Below are 18,913 nucleotides of genomic sequence, written 5' to 3'. Positions count from 1 at the left end.
TCATCATTATCGATAGTCACTGAATTGCCTTTAATTTTAAGTAGTAGTGCAACCACCATAAAAATCAGTTTTAAATGTTAAATAAGTTTAGAAAAATTATTTCCATACATTTATTCAACTATCCATACACTTGCTATAAACTTATTATTATATAATAACGGGTAATGTAGGAAAAAATTTCAAGAGTATCTAAAAATAATCTTGAGGTAGATCTCTTCTCAAACTCCAACAATATTCTGCCATCTACTCTAATAGCGTTGCTCCGAGGTATTCATTCCGAAGTTGGGGGTTACTCAGAATAATCCAAGGTTCCAAATGCCTGGAGACAAAAGTGTTGATCACCGCTCCCATCAAGTGCGACGTACAATTAATAATCCGGCTTTTTGAGGCAACGAAATTCCCGCCTCTGGAGATTCATTGGCATCTGACTGAGGTTTATGGTGAAGAATGCATATCCGCTTATAACCTGTCTGAATGGTACAGTTTTTTTGCTGACGGTCGCATGGAAATTCACGATAAAGAACGGATTTGACATAATATAACACGGTTTAAAGCTGAAACCTGGCTTTTCTCATATAAGATCTCTGAGTTGTTTTGAATTTATAACTGATTTGTATCCGTTGTGCTCATTTAAAAACAAAGTTGAATCGAATTTTATTACTATAATTATAAATATATGATTGCTGAAACTTTTTTTATTGTTTATAGCAATTTTTATTACTTTGGAAAGTCGTCTTTGGTGTTTAATTTAATATTAATTGCTCGACACATTTGAGTACCAGTTATCCTACTTCAATTGATGCTGAATATCATTTCCTGAGGAAAGTTCTCCAGCCAGGGACTTTGAGGTTGTAAATTGGTCTGTCAAAAAAAGTTTGGATAGGATATCAAATGCAAATGAAAATAAAGTACTTTTCGAAACCCAACAAAACCAATTAGTTGCTATTTTCAATGTATAGACGAATGAAAGCATACCAAGTATTTTTCGAGGAAATATAACCCAAGTTATACCAATAAGAATCTACCATCAAGTAAACCAAACAGTTCCTCACATGTCGGGGGATACAAGTGTCGTGTAAGAGAAATATCATCCGAGTGCATTCCACCATGACAACGATAAATTAAAAGCCATCTACTGATAAAAGATTGAAGTTAATTGTAGTTTCTCCTAAGTTGGAATTTGGAATGCATATTTTATATTCCAGCACTCACAATATCTGAAGCACGTTAAGGTAAACAAATTATATATATTGTAATGACAATTTTCAATTTGACGTGCAGTATTTTTCAAAACAACTTCCTTAATAAATATGTGATCATAAGAGATCTAAGCCATTACGTGTTTCTTGCAAGTTGGATTGGAATGCATTCAACGAGTTTACTTCAATTCAAATAACACCACTAATTGGTGTAATTAATATTCCAACTAATTGCTTTCAGAATCGAAATACGGTCCCAAATGGATGTACTGAAGAAGTTCAAATACATTTTAGTAAAGCACTATTTGTGGCAGTAACAGAGTGAACAATATCAACAATCTCTTATTCAAAACTTACTTTTATCTAAATCCTACAGTTGTTCCAGTAGAGATCCGAGTCCGTGTAATCGAGGTCCTCCTCCTACTACTGAAAATTATCGCCCAACAATAAGAAGACAATCAACTACTGAAGAAATTTTAATTGCTCGTGGATTTCGAAGACAATCAACAACCGAAGAAATGATTAGATGTAGAAATTTTAGAAGGCAGAGTTCGCAAAGTGACGACTGCCAGAGATACCGTGGAAGAAGGGATTCTTCTACGCAAATTTTAGATGGTACGATTGCGTCGATGACCGTTGAAACTTCGAGTACCTTTTTTGACTCTAGTACCCAAACTGGTGAGTAAACTTCATCATATTTAGGATCCAATCATCACTGAACATGTGTTAATTTTTTAGCCAGTTTTTAATAAAACAACTTGTAATAATATATTATTTATCGAGCGAGTAATAATGGACATTACTCATTTGGATGATTTTAATGCCACGAGCTTCATTTAAAGTTGCGGAATATGAACTTATATATGTATAAGTCCTGAAACACCCTGTGTATTATCAATCTATAAATATAATCGTTGCGATTATTACGTTAAATTACCAAACCTGCAATTATGAAACGTTTTGATAAAGTGTTTTCAGCTGAATCCCTTTAAAATTGGTCTACTAAAGACAGAAAAAATCCTTAGAGGTTATGCCAAGTTTGAAGAAAATGCTTGTATATCTATTAGAAAACTGCATATTAGTGTAAAACTCGTTTGTGACGCGAAGTTACATCTTTATACAGGGGGAGCCACGAGGAACTTTACATCCTTTTGCCACTCAGAAAGGACCTACTAAGAGTGTTTGTTAACTCCTCTTCTATATCACTTTACAGTGTGATTTGTGAAATTGGCCATGAATTTTCATTGGATATACTATTTCCACATCTCATTTGATTTTGTGAATGTCTACATGATGCAGTAAACTACCATCAAGTATTACATACTGGTATTAGTTAAGTTTAGAAATTCCTGGACCGGCTTTAGAAAAATCAATTCGTATAATATTTTTGTGAATGTAATAAGTGATTTTTAAACTGCATAAATAAAAAACGACATAATAACGTATTAATTTGGATAAATCCTATAAATTCGGAGTATTTCCACTGAAATGAGTATCTACAACATGATCTGATATTTATGTATAAATTCAACTATATCTTTACTGTCACTTTGTATTATCGTATAGTAAATACAGAATCAATTGTTTTTCAATTTTGAATTTTTATCGTGATCGTTTCAGGTTTCTTGTTTAAATAATGTTTATGGTAACAGATGGATAGGACGTCAAAGTCCTATTCCATGGTCTTCAAGATGCACTGATTTTAATCCCATTGAATATTATATTTGGAGACGATTGCAGCAACTGGTTTACACATAGAATAATAATAAGCGACACCAATTAATTGATAGAATTATAATGTTTTATATTTGAAACGATTCAATCCCCAGAGGATCCATAAAACAATACGACAATTAACAATTTAGTAACAAAATGTGTAGAGGCTGCTGGATTCCATTTCGAGAATCTACTTTGAAGAATTGTTTTTATTTTGTGAAATTTATGAAATTTGTCTAAATTAATACCTCATTATGTGATACGTCATTATGGTTGCCCTATGGTGGATAAGATTTTATCATATCATGTCAACTAAAAATTGATTAAAATGAGACAACTTTGTAGCATATTATGTCGCTTTCATATAGTTTAAAAATCACTTATTGCATTTAAAAGAAATTTTTTCCAAATCCGGTCCTTGAATATATAAATTTTGCTAATACCAGTCGAACGCTTGATAGTAGTGTAGCCAATTAAAATTTATGGTCAATTTCACAAATCACCTGCAAATTAATAATGAAGATAAGTTAACCCTTTTCAGAAGCCACAGTAGGATTCTACGTATGGTAGAAGTATGTAAAGTCACCTTGAATAAAGTAAAATTACTACAAGAATTATTTGTAGATGATTATGATTGCAGAATATTGTGAAACCAAATTAAGGAACCAAATAGTTTTCCAGAAAATGAAATGTAGATAAATAACAATTACAAAGAATTGAATGAAGGCCAGCACTATCTACCGATTTATCTCCTTTAGACCAATTTTTCTGGGGACATCTAAAAAAATATTCTGTACTGGAGAATACTTGGTGATCAGGATAAACTGACAAATATATTAGTCATAACAGTCATTCAAATACAAGAAAGAATTTGAACATCTAATTAAATAAGATTAATCATTTGTTACAACAAACATAACTGCCTTTAGTTACTCAAAATCATGCGAATTTGGTGGCAGACCACGAATGTTTTTGGTTTTCAATAATTATTTTACTACTTTCTGTGTTCTAAACTTGCTTCACACGAATGAATATGTATTCAATGGTACATTGACCAAATTCAAACTATTATAGCCCCGTATGTAATAAACCTATTGTATTTTCGAGAGATTTATATCATCATATTCTGTGGTCAAGCACAATTGAGTAATAAAAACAGTCTTAATGTCTCCTAGGAAACCAATCAAATATTAGGATCAGGCCCGGGTGAGAACGTTTGGTGCTATTGGCTATAATTTGTAAAAAGACTTGTAAATCAGGTCTGACTGAGAGATATGTAGAGTTTATATAATTATGGTTCTTGGAAAAGCGTTTTTATGCCATTTTGGTTTATACAAAAAAGAAAATATTTTTAGTATACCATTAAATTACAAAGCAAATGTTATAGAATTGCCAACAATTACAATCAATTTCAAAGTAAAGTGGAGAAAGTCGGTTTTTGAATATTTGGGTACAAGCTATGATAAGAACAAATTTATAAACAATATACACGTTGGTGAAAGACAGAAAAAACACTAAACATTATCTATTCTCACAGTAGTTGATATCAGACTTTTTCCCCACTTCTTCGGTTAGTTTCAAATCGTCTTTTTCACTACATCTGGCTTCGTAGTTTTCAGTGGATACTCCATTCCGTGTTGAATCTCCGTCAAGCTATGGGAAGTAATTCAAGTTTCAAGTGGTTGTCAGGTCCTTTAAGGAGTTTATTCGCCTTTATTTTAGCAAGTATAACAGACATTTCATTTCTTTCCAATCCAGTGTGTCACGGAAACCAACTTTATGGTTTAAATCTATTGAAATTGTAGCTTAAAGTTCTAATGGCTTTTTGACTATTGGACAAGAAGATATTTCTTTTCAATTGAATATATTTCTGCTTGACGAATACCTGGTGTATTGTACAAGGTTTCCGTGCTAAGTTCTGAATTCATACCCTCCTGTACCTGTTCTGTCTGCTGTTTTGGAGATATCTGGATACCATTCGATGGTATTTACATTTATTTGTAGTCTGTTGTTTCGATTTCCCTCATTTCTACAGCTTATTTTTGAATTTGGTTCCTCCAACTAAAATTTTTCGTCCTGAGGCGTATCCCAGAGTTGACCATTTTTTTATTGATGTATTGGTGTATTCTTGATATCCGAGTATCCGAGTCAGTCTTTGTACCTTCGAGAGACTGATTCTCGTGATCTTCACACAGCAGCTCTAGCAACCCAGTTTCAAACCCTCAAGTTTTAAAATAGTAACAAACTTCTTGGTATTCAACCAAGAACAATTCTTGTGAAATGTCTTTGTTACTCATGTTACTACAATGTTTAGTTTTTTCTTTTGATTTGGCACTTGTTTAAGTCCAAATATATGTAGGGGACCTTTTGAAGGCCCCTGGAGCCTGGAATACTTCACGATCGCGGAATTGTGGAACTGCAAACCGGGCCTGACTGAGATTCTTATTGCACATCAGTTTTGACGTCAAAAAGTATAGTCTTTGCTCCTTAGAAATGTAGTTAGTAGTAGTAGTAAATTACTCGATAAATTCGAAAAATATTTCCTATAAAAAATAGGAGAATAATTTCCGATATAAAATTTATATTAGAATGATTTTATTACTTCGTTATCAATAAACAGTTTTCTTATATTTTTCATAAAATCAACTTACTAACATCTTTCATTCAAATTCGGGTTATTTGGTCAACTTTTGATTTCAATGGAATACGAGGTGTGATCAAAAATAAGTAATAAGGTAAAATAAAATTTTAATTGTTCGATTCCTAATTACTGCTACTTCACTTATCCCAACGTTGAATCATTGACAAGAGGCACTTGTAAAAGGCACTGTTGTCTCTTCAATGTTAGAAATAGTTTCATAACGTTTTGTTTTCAGTACATTTCATTAAAGCGGGACACAAATTTCCGATTCAAAAGCAACTTGAGGTACGGTGTGTTATCATAAAGAAGAAGAAAACTGCAAGGCCATCTTTTTCGTACATAGTTTCGTAAACATTGTAGTATCTCCTTATAAAATTTGCAATTCATATATTTTTTCCCTAAAGCGAGCTCTACTAGCACTATGCCCTCATATTTTTGCCCGACAACAATTTATTACCACGATTTTTTCAGCTTAAAAGCTTCAATGTCTCCAAACTCTTATTATGAACAGTCACAGATTCCATTAGGTCCGTGCACATACGACTTCTGCACCCACATTTTGGTTAATGATGTATTGACTAAATGCCTTCCTATAGCTTCCAATTTTAAGGTCTAAAGACATGACTTTAGTGGGACTTCAAGGGCCTTAATTGGGATCGAACGCATGGACTTTATGAGGCGCTGAAATCTGTTGTATTTTAGTTTCTACTTTATTCATAAAGGACCACTAAACCATGGCTCCGTAAGTGAGAAGAGGCTCAACTAACGGAGTGTATATCAAATAACGAATCTTTGATAAAACACCCTATGTACACCATAAGATCCATATGTATGCCCAAGTACATGCAAGTAGCCATTTTTACTCTGGTGTCCACTTGTTCATACCAGAGGAGCTGTGGATCGAGAGTGATCCCTAGATGGAGGATACAACAGTCGCATCTCCTAATGTTAGGATATTGCAATAGTGCAATATTGCGCTTTAGGTTTTGGAAGCAAATGAAAAAAGACAAAACATCTGCTCCGTAGTTAACCTCTGGCCGCCAGTGCTACGTCGAATGCTCCCTGAATGTCTAGAACGCCAGATTCCAATACCTAAGGTAATCTCTACCTTTCTCACCAAGTGGTATAGTACCAACAAATTTCCGATTCAAAAGCAGCTTAAAAGCTTCAAGCAAGAAAAATCTCTAATTTTAGGGTGCTAACCGGTAAGCAATTCGTGTAACAGGTGGCTCCATTACTCAGTATTGGATTGTAGTCCCCCGCACACCCTTCTTTATCAAAAATTTATGTCTCCAAACTCTTATTATGAACAGTCACAGATTCCATTAGGTCCGTGCACATACGACTTCTGCACCCACATTTTGGTTAATGATGTATTGACTAAATGCCTTCCTATAGCTTCCAATTTTAAGGTCTAAAGACAAGACTTTAGTGGGACTTCAAGGGCCTTAATTGAGATCGAACGCATGGACATGAGGCTCTGAAACCTGTTGTACTGTAGTTTCTACTTTATCCTTAAAGGACCACTATACCATGGCTCCGTAAGCGTGAGTGTATATCAAATAACGAATTATTGGTAAAACACCCTATGTACACCATAAGATCCATATGTATGCCCAAGTACATGCAAGTAGCCATTTTTACTCTGGTGTCCACTTGTTCATACCAGAGGAGCTGTGGATCCAGAGTGATCCCTAGATGGAGGATACAAGAGTCACATCTCCTAATGTTAGGATATTGCAATAGTGCAATATTGCGCTTTAGGTTTTGGAAGCAAATGAAAAAAGACAAAACATCTGCTCCGTAGTGAAGCTCAGGCCGCCAGTGCTACGTCGAATGTTCCCTGAATGTCTAGAACGCCAGATTCCAATACCTAAGGTAATCTCTACCTTTCTCACCAAGTGGTATAGTACCAGGTCTCTATTGCCTTAAACCTCTCTTTTGGTCAAAAACTCAGACTGAGTGAGGTAGAATTTAAAGGTACTTACCAAATAAGGAGCGGCCTTTACTGAATAGGCACTCTATTCTCACTATCAACGAAAACAATGATGATGATCAAGATTCTCGAATTTGATTCAGAGGCGAAATGAATGATCAGTTTCCAATTAAAAATTTTGATTTGTTTTATCAGAAATATAGCAACGTCGGGAAAAATTTCATTAATGAAATCTGAAACTGCGTGGAGACGATCTTTCTATTAAAACACGATTTTATTTTTGATTATCAAGGTAAGAGCTAACTGAAAATCATATGGATTTGATACCAGTAGTGCTATCTATGTGTCAGCCTACGAGCCTAAGCCCAATATAATATATAATATCAAGATTTCTTGAATCATATAATTTAGTAATAATCTAGTTCCAATTTTTTTTTCATGCTTTTTAATTCTCATAGTTAATGATTACAATATTGATACTCCAATTACGAAATGTGCGGTTTTTATTGTTGATATTAATTATATTGTGTTATATTTAACAAGTTTATTACGAATACTGTTTTGGATACATCCTGTTTGTATTCCAGTTCAATGAATAAATGAAAAAATACCAACTCGTCAACGGATCTGATAAATATATGGAAATTAGTTGATCTTGAATCATTTAAGACAACAAATTTAATAGATTTTCACTTTATTTTTTGTCAGATGTTTCATAACATATTTCATTAATAATGTAGTTCATTTATGGAACGTATTGTATCAACCTATGAGTTAATCAATCTAACATTGAGTATCTGCTGATGATAAATATGCAATAAATCGAAATCAGTTATCTGTTAATCATACAAATCATATAAATAAAATAAGTTGACGTCAATATTTCAGGTATATCTATTTTAACAATTAGTTATTACCAAACCAAAAAATTAGTTATATCGTTTTAATTTACAAATTTGATTTAAAAATAATGAGTTACAGAAAGTAAATATGGAAAGGGAATAATTTGCTCATTTTTTGGCAACTTCATGAGCATAGGTAGAGCAGACTATGATAGATTACTTTATATTGTTTACAAAGTTGTTTTGGATTTTGGATATTTTTCTAAAGGCTTCTTCCCACTTTTTAAGTTGTTAGCAGAACTCTTCAAGGGAACCTACGCTTTTTACTGAAATGGGAGAACATTAACAGAGTAGTTGCTTTATTCTCTCTCTAGCTTGCTCGCATAATTTATAGTTTATAGTCGCCCTTTTCTATGCCCAACGTTGGTCAGAAAACAAACCCCCAATTTAATATCATTCCTCGGACTTCTTAACCGATATGAGTATGAATATTTTGCGTCGTGCTAGGATTTGAGTGTTTCTCTAGTAAGACATCTGATCCTTGAGGTATTCGTTTAGTACCTTGTTGATGTAACACCTCACGAGACCACTATAAAGGTCTAACCTAAAAATATGAAACCTTTGCCCCTTCTTTCTCTACTGGACTTATATATTAATTGCTAGCCTAAAAAATAGTGAGTGGGTTTCCTACTGGTATGAAGAGCTAGCATTTTGGTCAAAAAATGCCAAATCCAGCTCCTCGCGCTAGCTTTGAACCATTTATCTACCCGAGAGATATATTCCGAGCTTTATGAAGATAGTTGTTGTTTCACGGTCTTATTATCACTTCAAATGGGATTTCCATTATAATCCATTGGTTTGCCAATGTTTTCTTGCTTTATTGATTCTAGAATATTTAGGTGACCTGTCAGATTACCTAGCTTTCATTTTTCTTCCTGATTTAGCTTGAGGACTTCGCTAAGTGCTTCTTTTATACCATAGGAAGAAGGTAATAAAGTATGTTGACTGGTTCCCGAACAGAGCAGACAATTTTGTTCAGTTGGCGGTATCTTACAAGATAAAAGCCTGTTGAGAAGGAGATTTTATAAAATGCAGTAGGTGTTTCGTGTTTTCGATTATATGTGTTTTATTTAGCATTTTACACCCTGGATTAATGTTAATATTGATTTTTAAAACAATTCATTACACAATTCTACACATGCCGTAAAATTATTTTTATTATCTGGTTTAGGGTAGGGCGGGGCTAGTTGAGCATAGGGGTAAGTTGGGCAATCGAAATATCTCGAAAACTATTCACCGCACACGAATTCATCAGGTAGCGGAAACGAGGGATCGCAGAAAGGAAACTCATCACAAAACCAAAAAATAAAGTAATTATAAAGCAGAATATTTTATGTGTAATAGTTAAACGTTATACCGTTCCTTAGATCACATAAATATTTTTACCGGTGGCTGAAAGACTACAATACAAACATTTTTAGTGAGGACGAGTTTTCATCATCAGTTGTTACCGACCGTCCAAACTAAGCTGAGCTCGAACTTGATAGAAGCAAAAAATAAAACGAGTTGGCCGATCCAACCCATGCATTTTTCTCAGAAATTGTTCAACCATACCCAAAGGCAGTCCTAAAAAAGTTAAAAAGCTAAAGAAGACAATTTATAGAAAAGCTTGATGATTATTTCTGTCTGATTTGTTACGGAGCCTATTCTTAAAGTTTATCAGGAGAAATATGGATCCAGAGTAAAATTTGAAAGCAACAGGCTCATACTAAACGTGCGCTTGGTCTTACTTCTGTTTGCAACACTGGCAACGACGATTAAGTTTTCTATATTTCATCAATATTTGCGTTGATGTTTTGTTGATTCTATTTTCAGTTTATTATTTGAAGAAAATTACTTTTGATTAAGTTTTTTTGTCCGTTAAGGACTAGAAATAAAAATTTTACAATGAAACAGAAATTTGATTTCATGTCTAGTTAATATTCAGCCCATCCTTTTGGCTATACTTCCCAAGTGCTCAATTTGCCCCTTACTCTAGATCAATTTACCTCACCTATGGGGTACGTTAGGCATACTTGACTTTTCGTATCTGTAGCTCTTGAATCCGGGTTGTAAAAAATTAATATGGACACTTTTGCAAACGGATAAATACGTAATCCTTCAGTATGTTTAGTACCTATCAACTTTCTTCGATAAGAAACACTCGTCTTCATACTCAGAGTAGCGCTCAGATAGGCCGTCCATTTAAAAGTGCAGTCAACCTGGTCCCGATATTTAACTCATATCGATCATATATGGGAAATGATAGGGAAGAGACGATCCAGGCGCCATCATCTACAGAACTCGACACATTAGACACAAATGAATGAAAATGAAGTACCAGAAGTAGGCAATTACAACGTTGTGTTGAACTATGGGGTAACTAGATATTTTTTTGATTTCGTGTTAATCGAATAGTATCAATTAATCAATTAAATTAAATTATTGTTTCTTCTAGACACAACATTTATGTTACTGGGTCACTATAGAAGTATTGAAAGTCAATGAAGTGTAAAATGAGAAATTCGTTTACAGAATAATACATCAATGTCAACTATAATCACATTTACAGGAATAGATTCCAGTATACTTAACGAATTCACATTATTACTTTGAGCATCTACGCCCCCATCTCATCCTTTCACTAAAGGTGATATATTCCAGTCTTCCCTTATTGTTTCATTTTATATTCGATTTCATTTGTTAACCCCTTCGGAGAAATAAAATTGGGTTTCTTGCATTATTCCCACGGTTTTATAGGCACCAGGCTAGCACACGTTATTGCAAGTTGAATACTATACTTTATCTACGACTGTATCATTGAATATTGCTATAAAATCCTATAAACATTTTAATTACAGATCGGGGCTATATGGTGAGTGTTCAATTTGTGTGAAGTCACGTTCGTGAACAGTAGCATTGGAAAGCGAAGCAGTGCAGACTATAGCATTGACATGGAGCAAGCGCGCAACATCCGCGTTGATTTTCCGGCGTTGATTTAGTAATATACGGCGTTCACGATATGGCGATTTGATTCTTCAAAGCCAATAAAAAAGATACCCTCACAGTCCCAAAATATCGTAGTCATCACTTTTTTGGTGTTTTTCGTAACCTTTCCTTTTTGTCCTTTCCGATGCCACCATAGTTTCATCACCCGTTAAAATTGATCGGATAACACTTTCTTGGTCCTCACGGCAAAGCTTTGAAAATCGCTCACAACGATTTTTTATTTTGAGGAGCCGGTCACTTGGAATAATTTTTTCCACTAATGTTTTCTGGAGCAGTCACAGTCACAGGAGCTCCCTCACTTGTGTCATCATCTAGTGATTCCCGTTACCAGAGAAACAACTTTTAATTATTGGAAATGATTGACACAAGTCATCGCTTCATTCTGGTTTTGGATTTATGATAATTACTAAAAAAGATGATGTTGCGTATTGGGCCCGGTTTACCGGTTAATTCATTCAATTTCGAGGTTAAAGGAGATTTAGGTTTGCAAAATGTGATCTAGTGATATCATCCTGCAATAAAATCAAACAAAAGGACCTTCTTAGGGTTTATGTTTTCTTTAATTTACCCCTTTCTCTTTTAGTACCTAATTTTGAAGTAATGCTAGTTCAAAATCTGATGATTACTTATAGGTACTTCCTAAATTTCGCACAAATTAATTAATTTTTTTCCGTATTTTTGTTATTTCGAAAACCAAATATTACAAAGAGAAGCATCAGACGTTAACATATCAAACAAAACAAAATTTAAATAGCAAAAACGTCAAACAATTGTTTTGCAATGTTGTATGAGACAATTGAAGATAAAGAGAATGTGAAAGAAAACTGTAGATGGAGGAATAGATGATTTACTACAGCTGTACACACCAAACTTTATCAACAATTTTTGTTACTGGACGTTTTTCAGTTAACCCTATATAATTAGTTGTGAAGAATATCTGTTTATATAATTTCTTGAGCTCGAGTAAATTCCAAGTGGATTAAAGAGCCCGCCTAATTTACTCCTATTTTTTAAGTACGGGAATTGTTTTTATAGAAACCTAAAAATTTTTTTGAGTACTGAAATTTCTAATTTTTTCAATAAACTAATTTTATTTTAATCTCAAACTCGTAAATAGTTCAATGCCAGGAATCACTAGAAAATAATTAACTATGTAGTTTAAGATTCCGAATTTCCTATCTAAAGCAGTAAAATTTATGATAACAAAGTTGGCAATCGATGCTGGGGGTGGGGCATTTGTCGACGTTCCGTCGCCGCGGCGCTCCATCAGTGATTTCGGTGCTCCCGTAGCACGTGCACGTCCTTATATTTAAATGCATTTGTTGCATGTTCATAGTGTTTACATGTTGCTATTTAACGATCTAAAAAACCTTTAAAACACTTAGTGACTTTTACAATTATATTTAATAACGTGGTATCTACATAGTTACACGTGTACCTACTTGTCAACATTTCTACCAAAAATGATAGTGAGTTACTTAACGCAACTTCTGAAGGTAAATGGACAATACATAAACGCTTCTTTGAGCATTTACTTGTTGCTGTACTTATTAGTTGACAGTATCTGCATAATATTATTGAATTCAATCAATCAGTCAAATGCAAATATGGACAAAAACGTCATAATGACGAACATATTTTTATTTTACCACAAAACCATTAAATTTAAAAATATTTGTATAATTTTTGTTTTATCCGTCTCTAGATATTAGACAGGATCTGGTAAAAATCCACTTTGCTATTACAAATTAAGATATTTTTGAGAGAAGCCTGTCAAAAATGATTAAAAAGATCTAATTATATATTTTAGGAAAAAAATAAAATCTACTGAAATTTGAAATTTATATTAGATTAATCTAACGCTATTAATATCAAGGAAATTATATTTTATACAGGATGTACAATTAACAGGTTTTATTGAAATGACAGGAAAAAATAAACTAATTTCATGATAAAAAAACTTATATTATTTGAACGTAAATTTGGACCCGTGTAAATCTTCTATTAAGTGATATGTCAGCACCAATATTCAACTGAATAAAGTCAAAATTTCTGTGCACAATTCGTAATAATAAACATGACTAATAATCCAAAAGTTGGTCTTTTACGAATTTGTATTAAAAAAAAAATTTAACTTTTTTAATTGTTTATATTTCGTTCACATGGTTTACATCAACATATTTGGCAAAATTTTTTCAATAACAATATCGATATACAAGGTGAATAATTTTCAAAATTAATATTTTGACAGTAACATGTTTTCCTAACTAATAAAAAGTTTAAAACTACCCAATTTGTATACTTGGACTTTCATTAAGTTACCAGTTTTCTAACAATTCCAGATACCACACTACAATCATAATTTTCTAAGTTTATTTAAAGAGTAAGCTGACTTCTAACAGTAAAGAACTTGGGATGCTATTATTGTTACACATTTTTATTTATTTACTTTCTCCATACATGTTATCATGCTGTCAGTTTTATATAATAAAAGCACATGCTTCTTCATGACTCTGAAAACAACTCTCTGACTCTTTGATATGCCAGTCGACTTTTTGTTGCTAATATTGAAGTATTCGTTCTCCCAGAGCAAAGCTCATAAGTTTTAATCTTGTTAAAACTTCTCTCACAACGCACATTCAGTGGAAATTGTCCAAATTCAGAAAAAAATACAAAATGAAAGTAGAGGTTTTGGTTGGATCCAAGAGTAATTAAATTTAAAGCGTATTACACATATAATCTTTACTGGATCTGTTATAGCTCTATTCATAAGATTTAATCAAGTACCATTAACAAATTTAGCATTATAAAGCTTGTTTTTATCATACTTTGTTTATCTCACTCTATAAGTTTTTTTGTGATCTCTTAGATGAACTTTTCTATCAAATCACTTTTCAACAACCAATGAATTTGTAATTACACATGATTCAATAAAAAAATTGGTGAAATAATTAATAATATTACGTTGACTAAATTTTTATACGAAACCAAATAGTCTAGAACTTTTAAATCAAGCTTTAGAATTTCGCTAATAGAGTGCTCTATAAGGAACAAAGAAGATTAAGAATTCTACCAAAAGATTGTGTTACTAATTGTAACATGATATTGATAAAAACTTCAGAGGGACTGATATGTGAAAATTCCTACGGCTCGATTTAGGCACGTCTCTAATCCTATGAAGAGTTTAATTTCTTTATTTTCTTTCAATCATTCTGAGTTTTTAATTAACAATACAGAGTTTTTATGATAAATAGTAGGGACTGCGATACACATAAAATTCACGTGTATTGTTGAGACATCATTGGAATCAAAAGTTTGAAGCAGCCATGGAAATTAATGAAATTGAAGGAGAAATTAATGACGGAACGACACAGCGTTGGTTCAATCGTTTCAATGGTGGAGATTTGACGCTTGAAGATCATTCACGTTGGATATTGAGGTTAAAAGGGAATCAGTAGAAAACTTTCCTGGTACCACCGATTATCCCATTCTCTAGGACCTTCTAAATATACCATACGTCGCCATTTAAAATCATTAGTTGTCGAATAGCTCCACATAAATTAAGCGAGAGCAGAGGTGTGGAAACAGCTCCTTGCCTAGTCGAAAGATGATAATTTCATTGTTACTTACGATGGAAAATTTATTTAAACAACTGGAACATGGAAAATCAGTGGTTATATAAAGGACAATTGCCAAAAACCATCCCAAAGGGAAGTCGATTCGGGCGGAAACTTTTAATTTGTGATGGAATTATGAAGTTTTAATGTACTCCGAAATCATTCCAGATGGTAGAGCTATCAATGCCGAGGTATATATTGGACAGCTAAACCACATAGTACGAAAGTTAGGGGAATAAAATCGAGGAACTTGGTTGTATCAAACCCCTACCATATCCAGCATTTAGTCCAGATCTTGCACCGTCAGATTTCTATTACAATATCTTTCTATATTATTATTCAATAAAAAAAATGATATTTATGAAAAAACTATTAATATATAGAAAATTAATTACATTAATAGCATTGGCTCGATTTGAATATTTATTGACTGTTAAGTATTTTTAATTAAATTACCCATGAATTCATATATGAATTTTATCACGACGATTTATAAAAAAATGCGGCCGTCAAGCCGTTAGGTCGCCGCCTTTCAGTCAAATCGTCGCGGGTTTGAGTCTGACTGGGAACTTTTGCATTTTTTTGTTCTATAATATTTTTAATTGATGAAATTTTTATGAGCCTTCACCGAAAGGAGGTTTTAAAAGTAAAATAGCTCAATAGTTCCTAAATCGAATTCCATTAGGGACGTTAAAAAAAGATAAATTTTCTCAAGAAAACTCCTGAAATTTTATTCTACAACTATTTTTAGTCATTAATGGGCTTAAATAAAATTTTAGCAGCAATTTATCTAGCCTTTTATTCAATAATTTTAGCAAGCCGAACCCATGAAGAATATTTCTTCGTTTTTAATTCCATTTTTCAAATAACAAATTAAAAAAGTTTTTACAAAATGTGAAACAAAAATGAACAATTTGGAAACAAAGTATTTTAATACTTTTGAAGGTTTATATAGATTTGCACGTGTTCAAACCAATTCTAGAAACATTTTTTCTACTCTAAAGCTGATATCGTAGAAACATAGTTTCAAAAATTTTTTGAGGCCCGTACATCACGAAAAGAGCTCACTACAAAGTATGGTACTGTGGCAAGTACACATAGGAAGAGGGCCTAGACCATCTCCCATGACTCCCATTCTCAAAGGTCTGGTTCAAACAGCTAACACTTAGTTAACTTAACAGTTAGATAGTCTGTAGCGCAAGCAAGTAGAAATTACGGTGAAAGCATATAACAACATGGGCATATTCCCTACACCAACCTTATTCTAAAGTAATGACAAGTTTGAAGCCGTTTCAAACGTCAGATGATGGTTTAATCTATGGTTATGACCTTATTCGGAGTTTTCGAAATAAAACTATATCGACCTAAAAAGGCTCATCGATCAAAATTATAATTATAGGTATAACCCAATCTAAAAATACCTGAAGGCTAAACTAGGGTGGTAGGGGGTAATTAAGCTCATTGCGATATCCTAAGAGGCGCCTCTATCTATCTGTAAGTCACATGCCGTTCTTCTTTAATCATGTTGCGCACAGCATCGATGTTTCTCGAAATGACAATCGATTTTGATCTACCTTCTCGACATTCATCACTGAAGGATGCACGACCATGACGAAATTCTGCAAACCAACTATAAAAAGTCTTCTCTGATGGTGCTTCATTACCAAAAGTTGCACAAAGGTTGTTAAGTAAGGTATTTTAATTTAAAATCATCCAGTCTTCAGGAATGATTTCCATTTTTGCATTAACTTCACTATTAACAACTTACTCGATCGATATCTAAGATAATGACAAATACAATGGTGCCACGACTCATTAACGCCACCTATTGATGGATTATGAAAACTTGGAGAACCACCATCGTATACCTAACCTAACCAGAAAGCAGTTTTTATCTCTTTACTAGTGCTAGCATGAAGGGCTCATAACCATCCAATATATACACGATCAACCATGCATTTCTTAATAATCTCAATTTATATAAATTGAAAGATGACAGTAAATTATATGTGTTTATTAAAATAGCACAAGATTCGATGCAATATCTACCTGGTGAGGTACCAATTCAATATTTAGTTCGATTGAACTAAGGAATTCGGCCCCGGGCTCCTGGTTTACTTTCCCTTAGATCCGGGACTGGTAATTTCATTTGATCGGACGCTTAATTTGACAATAACGACGACAACTTGTCGGAGAACTTTGACGTCATTTAAAACTTTTACGAATAATAAACAGGCGTGGTACGTTTTGAATAAACACGATACGCAATTAATTATGTGCATAGCAAAAGTTACCAACCCTTCATTCTCATTTCCATAGTTGTAAAGGGTTTTTTTATAAGGTGAATGTGATATGGATCACCCTCGGCTATATGACCATCAATGTCTACTTTCTAAATGGAATTTTATTTTTCATCGAACCGCTTTGTTCGTAGAATTAAAAATTTGTCACATTTTCTGTTTATCTTTAAAACTAATTTCGTAACTTTCTGTTGTTTCTAATGATACGCATCTAAATGAAAATATATTTTTAATTGGTTTACTTTTCGTGGATTCAAGTTACTACACTTTTTATCATTTGGAATAATTCAAATATTAAAATCCAAGAGTACATAGACTGAATTACGAGTATCAGTTTTTTAACAATACTGTAGTTTTAACATTTGAAGTTAAAAAAGGACTCAAAATTCTTGTGAGAACTCACACTTACGACATACTTCAAAAATTAGAATGAAATATACAACTTTTCCGCACTTCCTCCATAGCATTGTAAATAAAATAGAAATAGCCCATAAAAACATCTTTTCTATAAACGGCGTAGCTCAGTTGCAGACAGTTTTGTAAATTTCACTACTCTCACTCCCCTTGATTTTGCTCAGCTACTATTTTCATGTAAGCCACCAAAGTTATGCAGAATTTGACTTCTTTTTGCTTAAATTCTTGAATAAATGTTTCATTTGAAATATTGGACCATTTGGTAATTAGATGGGCTGAAACTTACGTACGTTCGCATATAGATGGGACTGCTAGTATTATACTCATATGATTTCCAGTTAGCTCTAATCTTGGGAAGACATTGCTTCAAATTTCATATTCATATTATTAGTTTGTGAGTTATAGCTTATATAACGTATAAAACAGAATTTTGACAAAAAAATACTATTCACGGCTTAGCTCATTAAAATTGGACTTTGCTCCAGGAATAGCAGTCGTTGAAAAGTGGTTGGCTAGGTTCAAATGAGAATGATGCAGGCAGTTAACATCCCAAAGAGGCTGACCGACGAAAACATAGAAAAAGGAAACAAAATGATATCAAAGGGACGTATTTGAGTATGCAGAGGCTCTGTTTAGAACTGAAACCAATTTTTGAGTCGATATTTGACAATAGATGAAAAATGGCTCTATAATTACACATTGGAATTTAATCAGCATTTAATCGAGTGGACCGCACTTGATATTCAGACTCCAAAGCGTAGAAAGACGCAAAAGTTGGCTGACAAAGTTATGCCATCAGTGTTTTGGAATGCTCAAGGTACAATATTTGGTCAATGACTTTTACATTGCGTTTAAAGGACAAATCTACAGAAAAAGATCCCATTTGAAGAAAAAGTGTTGTCTCATGAAGTGTCACAAATCATTAAAAACTATGGAATAATGGTATAAATTGGGCTTTGAAAATCTACCGTATTTAAAAATAAAATAACATTTTTTAAATCTTTTTCCTTGCTAGCCTACACAATGTCCATGCAAACTATCATACTATCAACAATTTAAATACATTTCTTATTTCTAATTTTGGTTATCGGTAAATTCTCAACTTTCCTTATGTTTTAAAGTATTTTATTTTAATTCAATTTTTTATTAACTACTTACGTATATCTTTTATGACGATAATGTGATACGAAATTCCATATA

General features: G+C 33.1%; 1 protein-coding gene across 1 annotated transcript in view; it reads left to right on the top strand.

The window, feature by feature from the left end:
* LOC130445985 (uncharacterized) overlaps positions 1-18,913 on the top strand; it is a 90,868-nt gene that overhangs the window by 45,708 nt on the left and 26,247 nt on the right. Inside the window, exon 8 of the mRNA XM_056781930.1 lies at positions 1,576-1,877. Within this exon, the coding sequence (XP_056637908.1) occupies positions 1,576-1,877 (302 nt within the window). The remainder of the gene's footprint in view (positions 1-1,575; positions 1,878-18,913) is intronic.

The sequence above is a fragment of the Diorhabda sublineata genome, chromosome 6 (assembly GCF_026230105.1).
Source record: "Diorhabda sublineata isolate icDioSubl1.1 chromosome 6, icDioSubl1.1, whole genome shotgun sequence".
In the NCBI taxonomy this organism is placed as follows: domain Eukaryota; kingdom Metazoa; phylum Arthropoda; class Insecta; order Coleoptera; family Chrysomelidae; genus Diorhabda; species Diorhabda sublineata.
The sequence above is the reverse complement of the archived record's forward strand: the minus strand, read 5'-3'. Positions and strand labels throughout refer to the sequence as shown.